Genomic DNA, 11,171 nt, shown 5'->3' with positions numbered 1-11,171 from the left:
GGGAAAGTCAGAGGATGGTAATTTTTGCCAACTGAAGAATGTCTGGGGTGGGGGGAGGGCAATTTTTTTATAGGATGAAAGTTATTTTTAAACATGTTGATGGTACACAGAGGGATTAGTTGAAGGCTTCTCTCCTTTCCCTATCAGACTGTTGCTATGTCAGTTACTGTTCTTTATGACAAGGAAGGGTTCCATGGGAGAAGGGGGGAGGGGAAGGAAGGTTATATCAGGAAACATCTATTATATTAAAAGAAAGAGGGATCAATACCGTTTTTCTAAAATAGGTTTAAATCTTGGCATTGTTTAGATCTTGGATCAGGCCTTCCCAGTCAATATCTGTTTTGATTGAGAACCTGATTTGAGCAATAGCTTTTGTGTAAGATATATAATACCATTTTTACTAGAATTAACATAGGAAAGCACATAAAACCAATCCTAACAGAACAAAAACTTCTTTTAAAAAACGCCTTATTACAGTCTTGAAATGAACAGAACTGAAATGGGATAAAAATAGTAACATGATGACATTTATTGGCTGATGTCATTGTCTGCATTAGACCTAATGATCTGAAACATTATTGTCAATAGGTAAAAAGATATATACCTCATGGATGCTTTAGCTTGAAAATCATGATTCCCACAGATCTGGTTTTGAGAAATTATGTTTTTTTTTCCTGTAGAGGAGATCTAGCGCAATTAATACAATAAAAAGAATTTACAGTTTGGCTCATATGGGAACCATATCTATTAAAGATGTTTGGCTCAATTCTCTGCAATTTTATTCTTGGGAAGCCATGATAAAATTTCCCTGCTCCAAAGGGATCAGTTCTTTGGGGATCTTCACTTGAAATATATCCTTTCCGCCTTTAGCAAGTATTGGTTTTAATAGCCATCTTGGGTTTGAAAGACTTGTCAGGTACTTTTGTTCCAAGTCAGTCAGCACGGCTTTGTTCTCCAGGTCCGCCAATTCCTCCGGAGCCAGATTTCCAGGACATTGCAATGTTTCCCCAATGTCCACGAGCCCTGGATGGAAGGATAGAAGCACACATGAAGGGTTATTTTTTCCTTTGATTGAATAATAATGTTTGCATTCCTTTTACAAATGAAATAGTTATTAAAAGAACGCAGCTCTCTATGTGAAAAATGAGCAACAGGAAGAATATTAATTTACCCAAAAAAAGATGCTACAGACTACCTCTCTATATTGTTAGAGTTTTATGAGAACTGGTCTGTGAAGTTTGAACCTAGGAAGTCAGGAAGCCCTGTGTTCAAATTCTGCTTTAGATGACCTATATGACCTCTGGTGAGTCACTTAATATCTCTCAGTCACAGTTTTAACATCTGGAAAAAAGAGGATAGAAATAGCACCATCCTCTCAGGGTTATTGTGGGGATTAAAAGAGATAAGGTATGTGAAGACCTTTGTGAATCTTAAAACCCCATATAAATATCAGTTATTACTGTCATTAGGCAGCTAGGTGGCACTGCAGTGGACAGAGTATGGGGGCCTGGAGTAAGGAAGACCTGAGTTCAAATCTAGCCTCATACACTTACTAGCCGGGCAAGTCACTTCACCCTGTTTGCCTCAGTTTCCTCATCTGTAAAATGAGCTGGAGAAGGAAATGGCAAACTGCTCCAGGATCTTTGCCAAGAAACTCTCCTCCTCCCTCTGCAATAAAAGGGGTCACAAAGAGTCAGACACAAATGAAAATGACTAAACAAAGAAAATTATTGTCATTCCCTCTGGTAATGGAGATTCTAACACCACCACACTCGAGTAGATTTTCTTTGTCAATTGTTGAGGCCGAAAAAATTCATCCTTTGGTGTCCAGCCTTCCAGTTACTAAGCCCCTCTGTGCTTAGCTGGGTTGGGTCTCAAGTGACATTCTGTTGCTGGCCCAGTCCTTGGGATCTTTTTAGCTTTCTAGGCCCCTGCACCTTTGAAAACCTAAGGCCATGTCCTGAGTATGCTAAGGTATCAGTGAGGGGTACGTAGACGCATACACACTATGTTAACAACAGGAACAAGCAAAGATGTCTATCATCTATCCACCTATTGACAAAATACCATGTAAATGGTATAATAAATATTTCATCAAATGAGACATTTGTAAAGCACTTTAGCACAGTGCCTGGCACGCAGTAGATGCTTAATAAATGCCCTTTTCCTTTCCTTCCCCGCCATGTAACCAAGTACTGGGAAGCCTGCATGTAACCGATATTTATAGGTAGATCTGTAATGTCCTCCTCAGTATTTTGGGGAGTCTCTCTACGGGGGATTAGGAGGACAGCTATGCTGGGTGATTACTCTCCTAACTTCAATGCTTATTGAGCTTGGAAATATATCTATGCATTATATCAGATGTTTGCCATGTAGCGCTATGATTCTTTCGGGAGGGTTCAGGATAAAAGCCACTTTTTCTGGTCTTTGGAGGGGGCTATATAAATAGCTCCCCATAATGTGTATATACATATACATATATATACATATATATATATGTAACTGTGTAAAAATAATGTCATTGTCCATCTTCAAAAATGATGCTGCTGACATTAGATTGAATACGGATGTCTATGTCTGGATGGACAAATGGATATGAGACCAACAATGCTTGTCCCCCAGATGATTAGAAAAGACTACCTTTGATTTGTTTTTTGAAAGGCTGGTGCTGCTTAGAGCAGTAATTCCCCCAAATTCTCATCCTGGTAGATGAAGCCAGATGACTTTGTCCCAGGTCACAGTGAGTCAGAATATAGACTTATAACATCAGGTTTTAGAAAAATCTGGAGACTCACAACTAAGGTTATTAGTCTTCTCTCAGCCTGAAATGAGGCAGAAGAGGAAATATTTGCATTTACTAGGTCAGAATAGAAATAACCCTGAAGTGGAAGTCAGGAGAACTGTGTTTGAGTCCTATTCTACCACCAACTGCCTGTGTGACATGGGACAAGTCTCTCTAGGCCTCAGTTTCTCCTTTCTTTTAGCTCAAACATTTTATTGCTCTATGATTCAATGATCTCCAAGGAGATCTCTCAGTGTACTGTACTCAGTTACTAAGTGTAACGTAAATGTTACGGATGGGTTAGAATGAAGTGCATTGGTGACATTTTATTTAAAAAAAAATACACACCTACAGACAAAACCACCAGCCTACTACCACTACCACCAACCGCACAACCCTCAAAGATCCTGGAACACTGAAATGCTTATATAGATTCGTAAATTACTAGAGCCAAAAGGGACCATAAAGGTAAACTCTTCATAAGATCATAGGATCTTAGATTTAGGAATGGAAGGGATCTCAGGGGCCATTTATTTAGTCCAATTCTCTCATTTAACAGTGGAGGAAACTGAAGTCAAAGTGGTGTGCCCAAAGTCATGCAATGAGTTAGTGGACACAGCTAGAAAATTAATCCAGGACTTCAGACTTCAAGTTCAATGATGTTTCTACTATGACTGCTGGGTAAATTTGTATGTGTATATATGCATGTGTGAGTGTGTGTGTGTGTGTGCGTGTGTGCGCGTGTGTGTCTTTTAAGGGAAGAAGAGTCTGTGTATGTGGGATTTTTTAGTTATTCTATTCAATTCAATCCCATCAACCTTTATTAAGCCCCTAATATGCCCAAGGTCAAAGATCACTCACCAGCAATAACTCCTCGACCAAATTTCTCCCCTTCATCCAATAACGCCTGAATTTGAGTGCCTGTCATCCCAAGCCGCTCCACCAGTATATACTTCCATGATTCATCTTCCCAGTCTTTTTGAGCAATGTGAATAGCGATGGTGCAGCTGTGTTGGCTTGCCAGAAAAGGACGCCAACGAGTCTCTAGGGTTTTGACTCCATTTAGGACCAGCCCAGCATAAGGTTGCCGGAAGGAAAGACAGCTGAATTTCATCTCTTTCTCAGGCCTCTGATTCTTTTATCATTAGTCTTTCACCCTATTTCAAGTTAAAAAAAAAAGAGTAAATGAACCATGGAAGCACAAAGTATCATCCGCATCCGCCTCCACCATGCCCAATTGACAGTGCCCCTGACTCTCTGGCAACTATCACTTTACCCACATTAACTATGGGAAGCATACAATTGGGGAGCAAGGATTAATTAGAGCATTTTTTAAAGAATTCAGCTTTCTTACATTCGATTCTATAACTGAAGGAAAGAGGAACAGTGAGAGCTCAGAGCTCTGCCTTGGAGAATCCTACCTGTGATCAGTGTGGGGAACTCCATCCTCCAAAGCATATTAAAACCGAAATTGCAGAAGAAAAGTATCAGAGGAATACGGAAGTTAAATTATATGCCCAGGGTCACATAACTAATAATAGTCAGAACTTAAGTCTTCCAAACTCTAAGCCCAGCCACCTGTCCAAACGGCTCTATTGAATCTATCTATCCCTACATTGGCATAGTTCTATATACTTGCCCATATACACTTATCTTTACAGACATACCTATATATCCACTCTAAGTGCCTAACTAAATAATTCTAATTAGCACACATTGTTTGAAAGGAAATGCTGCAATAAAGTAAGATTTTGAATTTTTTTGCCTTGTTTATACAATTCAGTACAGTTATACCTTCCACATCCCGACTTTCCCCATCATGGTTTCCATATATCACTAGTTGGCATAAGAAATTAAATGGGAATTTGGGGGGAGTTTTGTGGAAGCTGCAGATGACACAGAAAAAGTTCTGAAACTCAGAAGTCCATAAAATATATGTATAGTATTGTATAATGTCAACCCAAATTTTGCAATAAGGTACTGTAAACACCCCATAAAAGAAAAAGAAAAAAATCAGGCTTCTTCTCTGGTACGAGGGGAGGACCAAAGAATTTCATGTGGATTTTCCAGATCTGGGGGCACTGTACCTCTAAGCCCCACAATGTGGAAGGGATAACTGTAATTTACTTAGGAAGCCCCTATCTCTTTTCTTCCTGTAGTTGCAGCAGTACAGAAATAATCTTCAACCAGCACAGTCAGTTTCTAAAGCAGTGGAATCCCCAAAGAATGAGATTTGACTGTAATTGTGAAGTGAGTTTACATATCCCATCTAACAGTGGCCCAGTGGATACAGTGCTGGGTTTGGAGTCAGGAAGCCCTGAATTCAAATGTTGCCTTAGACACTTACTATGGGTGACCCTGAGCAAGTTGCTTAACCTCTGATTGCCCCAGTTTCCTCAACTGCAAAATGTTTCTCTCGAAAGGTTGTTGTACAGATCAAATGAGATATTTGTAAAAGCACTCAGCACAGTGCTTGACACATGGTAGTTGCTCTATAAATGCTTATGCCCTTCCCCCTTCTCCTTCCCTAATTGACAGAACTTTCAGGTCGGAAGTACTAAACTATAATTCTGATTCTGTGTAGTCTAAGGAAAGTGACTTTGCTTCATCTGACTCAACTTTCATCCACAAAGTGGAAATAAATCATATAATTACCATTACTTAGTGTATATATATATATATATATATATATATATATATATATATATATATATTGCAGCTACATAATCAAGTATATAAAGCAATTCCAAGGAAAGAGAGGCAGGGGAAGGCTAGCTGACAGCATCCTGAAGTTATGCTGCACCTCAAAGAGTTCCTCATCACAATAAATATTAAGTTTAGAGAATCAACACCTCTAAGAGCCAAATTAGAGGATCAGTTTCCAGGAGCAAATGGGACATAGAAGTCATTAACAATTCCAGATAATGATCCCAAAGTTGGACAACCGAAGTAAAAGAGTCAGAATCCATTGCACGAGAACAGGATATAGGAAGCATGGGTAAATAATTATATTTGAAAAAGATCTGGGGGTTTTAGTGAATAGTAAGCTAAAAATGAGTCATCTGGGTGAGTTGCCAGCCAAAAAAGGCCGAGGAAACCATTCTTAGCTGCCTGAACAGAGACAGAGTGTCAAGGGCCAGGGAGAGGATAGTCCCACTGATTTCTGCCCTGGCCAAATACCATGTGTTTGGTTCAATTTGGGCCCTTTTCAGGGAAGTCACTGACAAATTGGAGTGCATCCAGAGGGTGGCTAGTATAGGGAGATGATCAGAAACCATGCCATCCAGGTGAGACTTGTCCAAGTAACTGAGGATTTGGGGCCTGGGGAAGAGGGGAACAATTTCTGTTTTCTCTTTGCCAGAGGACAGAACTGAGAATGACAACAGCTGCGGGGTGGGGGTGGGGTGGGAGGGGGGAGGGTTGTAACTGTTTTGGTGTCATGGACCCCTTTGGAACTTTGGTGAGGTCTAGGAAAGGTAATCGGTATACTGAAATACAGTTTAAAAAGTATTTAAAAAAACCAATCGCAAGTTCATTGGATACTAGCTTAAGAATCTTTGTTAAAAAGGAAAACTTCCTAGCAAGGGAAGCTGGGTAAAAAGTGCAATGGGCTACTACAGGAGATGTACCCCCTATCACTGGATGACTGTTTGCCAGAAGACTGTAGAAGGGATTCCTATCCAGATACACAATGGACAAGATGTCCTCGGAGGCCCTTCCCAACTTTGATTTTGAGTCTGCTGCCCCCGCCCCCATGGTCCTCGTCGTTTTCTGCTTGCCAGGGTCAAGAACCACACTAAATGTCTGCCAGCATTATTAGAAATAAATGATACTTTCTGACCCACAATTTTAAGGCAGAAAACCCAACACCTAGGATGTTGTGAAGAAAAATGAGACCCCTTACAGAACTAGATTCCACCTTCAACTTCACGTCTCTTTTGCAGCTACAAATCTCCCAAAAGCCTCAACTCTCCTGTCAAGTAATGTGTTCATCACTATTATCCTATAGTTGGTTAGTAAGTAGGACACAATGTGCTTTACAAATAGTTCCTATCTGTAAAGAACTTAGGATGTAAAACAGCAAGTCACTTAACCTCCTTGGGCCTCAGTATCCTCATCTGTAAAATGGAGTTGAACTAAATGGCCTTCATTTTATTCTAGATACTAAAAACATAGTAAATAGGTAGGTAGGTGGTTCAGTGGATAGAGCACTGGGCCTGGAGTCAGGAAGTTCTTGAGTTCAAATCCAGCTTCAGACACTTACTAGCTGTGTGACCCTGGGCAAGTCACTTCACCCTGTGTGCCTCATTTTCCTCCCCTATACAATGAGCTGGAGAAGGATATGGCAAACCTGTCCAGTATCTTTGCCAAGATGAGCTGGGAAAAATGGCCACTCTGGAATCTTTGCCAAGAAAATCCCAAATGGGGTCATGAAGAGTTAGACATGACTGAACAACAACAAAATAGGAAAGATGCACATTTGGCACAAAGCATTAGGTGACACTAGAGGATATAAAATCAATTAATTGCTATTTATTGAATACCTATTATTTTCTTGGTATTGTCAACACTGTGTCTCCTTATCAGGTTTTGAATGCCCAAGCACTAAATGTAGAAGATGGGTCATATTGGCAGAATGTGTGGGCTAGACTTCATAGAGTCTTGCACCTTGGTAGGTTTATACTACGCTTGTGGTCAACTAAGTCCTCCAGGTCTTCTTCACATGAACTCCCTCAAACCAGATCTTTTGTATCCTCCCTTTTTGGGGATGTTTCCTTGAGAGAGTTAAGCCCATCTTTAGGATAGCTCTATCTGACCTAGGCATCTTGTTTTTTTGCTTTGGTCTTGTTGTAGCTTACCTTCTATTCACTTGCTACATGAAATACTATATATGGTACAAGGAAAGGGGGGGTGATCATGGCTTTGATAACCTAGGATCTTAATCCTAGGATGGGGCTCAGTACCCACTTTAGACAAATGAAATGGGAGAGTAAAAGTGGAGTGGAGGAGGGTCAAGAAAGAACATTTGGGGAATGATATTATCAACAGGCCTGTCAGCAACCATAGGCAGGGACTGTGAACTAGGGGAGGGCAGGAGCCTGTTTTCAATCACCTCCCATCATCTATATGGCTGAGTGAATAAAGTACTCAGTAAATGCCGGCAATACCTGCCAAACCAGGACCACGTATAGAAAGTATGCTATGCTATAGGCAATGAGGGCTTTGAGGTGAAAATCAGGGACTATGGGAAAAAGGACAACTCCCACTTTGCTGGGGCTTTTAGGATGAAGAAGCATTTTTCTCATGACACTTCTGGGAGGGCAATCAACATCAGTGTCTCTGAGTTTGGCATAAAGGTCATTTTACATCTAATCAGATCCTGCTCTACACTGGATAAATGAGATCTGATCCCTACCTTCACAGAGGTTACAGTCTAGGTGAAGGGGTTTGGGGGTGCAGGCTGGTGGTCAGGAAACTCATCCTGGAAGAGGCTACATTTGAACTAGAATCTCCCAGCCTTAGGATTTCAGGAGGCGGAGCTGGGGGGCCATTACAGAGAAGCCAAAGTCATACCTCAGCAGAAGTGGAGGGTGGGGAGGTGGAATTTGCATTTTGGCTTAACCTCCTTGGGCCTCAGTATCCTCATCTGTAAAATGTAGCTGAACTAAATGGTCTTCATTTTATTCTAGATACTAAAAATACTGTAAATAGGTAGGTGTGTCCAGTGTCCAGAGCTCTGAGGTTAAGTTGGATAAGTATATTGGATGAGACATTGCTAGATCGGGCAATCCTGGTTTGGTCTCTGGGCACTGAAATTCAGAGCATGTTGACAGTAACATAGCAGGTTCCCAGGATCACAGATCTAGAGCTTGAAGGGGACCCATCCCTGTTTGTCTCCCCTCCTCCCCCCTCACTTGGTCTAACCCTCTCATTTTACACATCAGAAAACTATGGCCCCGAGAGAGCAGTGACTTGCCCAATGTCACAACTGCAACTCTGGGATTCGAAACGGCCATGATAGAGGCCTTGCGTCACAGAACTGCGGGAGGATTCCTCCTCTGCTTTTATCCGCCCACTCCCATCAACCTTGACTTGGTGACCCCTACCCTGCTCTAAATTGGGGGGTCCTAGCTGCCTGGCTTAGGCAGTTAGGCATTTTCCCAACTCAGAACTCGGGAAGGAGGGGGAGGGGGCGCAAGGGAAGGGAGGGGGGAGGAGGGAAAAGGGAGGAGGGAGGAGAAAGTCTTAGGCCTTCAGCTGCAGTCGCAGTCGCTGCTGCAGCCGCTGCAGCCGCTGCAGCCGCCGCCGCCGCCGCCGCTGCCGCCCGGGGGCGCAGTGTCTTCAGCTCGGAGAGCCCTGGGACCGGACCAGGACCCGGCCAGGGACGCAGCGCGCTGGGCCAGACGCCGGCAGGAACAGGATGGAAGGGCCTAGAGGCGGCCTAGCGCTTTCCGGGGGCCCTGGGCCGGAGCCTGAGTGGGAGGGGGGTATTGGGGCGTGGGGCTTTGTGGGCCGCTGGCCGAAGGGCACACCTCATGGAGGGAGAGGGAGGAAGGAAGGACGGCGGAGGGGGCAGGAGGGGGAGGTGGAGGCGCTGGCGGCCCAGGGGGAGAGGGCGGCCCGCCCCGCCCCTCCTGCCCCGCAGACCCCACCGGGCTGGCGGCGGGCGGCTGGAGGCGGGAGGCGGGCGGCGGGCGGCGGGCAGTGGGTAGTGGGCAGCGCAGCTTGCTTACAGAGAGGGAGTGCGGGAGACCAGAGCGTAACCTCGGCGGGAGGGCAGCGGCGAGCCTCGGGGAGCAGTGGGCCGCCCGGCCGGGCGGTGAAAGGAGGAGGAGGAGCCTGGGGAGGAGCCTCGGGCCTGTGTGTGTGTGTGTGTGTGTGTGTGTGTGTGTGTGTGTGTGTGTGTGTGTGTCTGTGTGTGTGTGTGTTTGTGTGTGTGTGTCTGTGTCGGCCTGTATGTGTGTATATCTGTGTCTGTGTGTGTGTCTGCCAGTGTCTGTGTCTCCCTGTGTTTATATCTCTGTGTCTGTGTGTCTCTGTCTGTGTGTGTTTAAGCTGGGGTGTGTGTGTGAGTCCCTTTGGACTGTGTGTATACTTTTTGAGTGTTTCTCTGTTATGTCAGTATGGCTTTTTGTGTGGAGTGTGTGTGTGTGTCAGTATGTGGTGCCTCTGTGTGCTGTGTGTGTGATTTGTATATGTTGTGTCTCTCCGTGTGTGGCAGGGGCTGGGAATGAATTACAAAATGGCTGAGCTGGATTAAAATTCACCTCAACCAACTCCCTTATTTTACAGAGGTCTAGGCAAGGAAGGGGATGTTGCCTAGGGCTACATCCTTATCAGGCTCCAAGCAGGACCTGGACCAGGTCTCCAGTTTCCTTAATCTCAGGCTAGACTGTCATAGCTCTAGAGCTGAAAAGTGCTTGGGTTGTGAGTAGGAGTCACCCAGCATCCGCAGGCCTGGATGGGTTAGGATTTGCACCTTGGGAAGGATTGCCCATGATGAGATCTTTGATTGATTCGTTGGCATTTTGAAGTGAATTTAGAGGCCATCTAGTTTAACTCCTTCAATTAATAAATGAGGAAACTGAGGCCTTGAGTAGCACTTCTGACTTTAGGCCTTAAATGACATTGGATTAACTTTGTATATATTTTGTGTTTGTGTGCATAATTTTCTCTCCTTCCCTCCCTCCTCCCTGCCTAAAATGCAATCTCCTTGAGGATAGGGCTTGATTTTGTTTTTGTAGCCTCAGCTTTGACACATTATGCACTAGAAAAAATACTTGTTGAATGCACCCATAAAAGTGATTTGTCCCAAATCTCACAGCTAGGAACAAATAAATAGCAAAGCCCGAATACAATTTGAATCCCTGACAGAAGATCTCAACTAATCAATCCGCAAGCATTTATTAAGCTTCTACTGTATTCCAGGCATTGTGCTAGGCCCCAGGATTACAGACACAGGAGGGAAACAGCTCCTGTTTTTCATGTCCCAAAAGTCTTTGTTCAGTCTTAACACGCTTTAATAGAGTAAGATTTTTAGGACACCCTGTGTATGCAAACCTTAAAGTACTATAAAAATGTCGACTATTATTATTGTCATTATTATAGAAAACAAAAGCAGCTAGATAGTGGAGTGGGAGATAGGGAGCTTGGCTCATAATCAGAAAGACCTGAGTTCAGATTGTGCCTCCAACACTTTTTAACTGTGTGACTCTGGGCAAGTCACTTAACTTCTGTTTGTCTCAGTTTCTTCATTTGTGAAATGACGTGATTGCACTCAATGGCCTGTTTAGTTCCTTCTTGCTCTAAACCTATGATCCTTTGGAATATAAGATAACCTTGAGGGTAACCCACAGGACTTAATATGGTCAAAAGAAATTGCCTCTTT

General features: G+C 43.4%; 1 protein-coding gene across 1 annotated transcript; it reads right to left on the bottom strand.

Moving 5' to 3' along the window:
• Positions 1-500: 500 nt before the first annotated feature.
• Positions 501-9,609, bottom strand: LOC118832577 (protein EOLA1-like). Its single transcript, XM_036739869.1, has 3 exons — positions 9,517-9,609; positions 3,644-3,939; positions 501-1,023 (listed from the first exon to the last, which is right to left on the bottom strand). Exons 2-3 carry the CDS (start codon positions 3,894-3,896, stop codon positions 779-781), a joined length of 498 nt encoding a protein of 165 aa, XP_036595764.1. The 5' UTR covers positions 3,897-3,939; positions 9,517-9,609; the 3' UTR covers positions 501-778.
• Between the last annotated feature and the right edge of the window lie 1,562 nt (positions 9,610-11,171).

The sequence above is a fragment of the Trichosurus vulpecula genome, chromosome X, assembly GCF_011100635.1.
Source record: "Trichosurus vulpecula isolate mTriVul1 chromosome X, mTriVul1.pri, whole genome shotgun sequence".
Lineage (NCBI taxonomy): Eukaryota > Metazoa > Chordata > Mammalia > Diprotodontia > Phalangeridae > Trichosurus > Trichosurus vulpecula.
This window is presented reverse-complemented; position numbering and strand designations above follow the sequence as displayed.

Excerpts from the sequence above, each read along its gene's own strand:
- LOC118832577 (XM_036739869.1), bottom strand. The coding sequence starts at position 3,896 with ATGAAATTCAGCTGTCTTTCCTTCCGGCAACCTTATGCTGGGCTGGTC. Across the intron at positions 1,024-3,643 it reads TGGTCGAGGAGTTATTGCTG|GGCTCGTGGACATTGGGGAA; the intron begins GTGAGTGATCTT and ends CCTTCCATCCAG.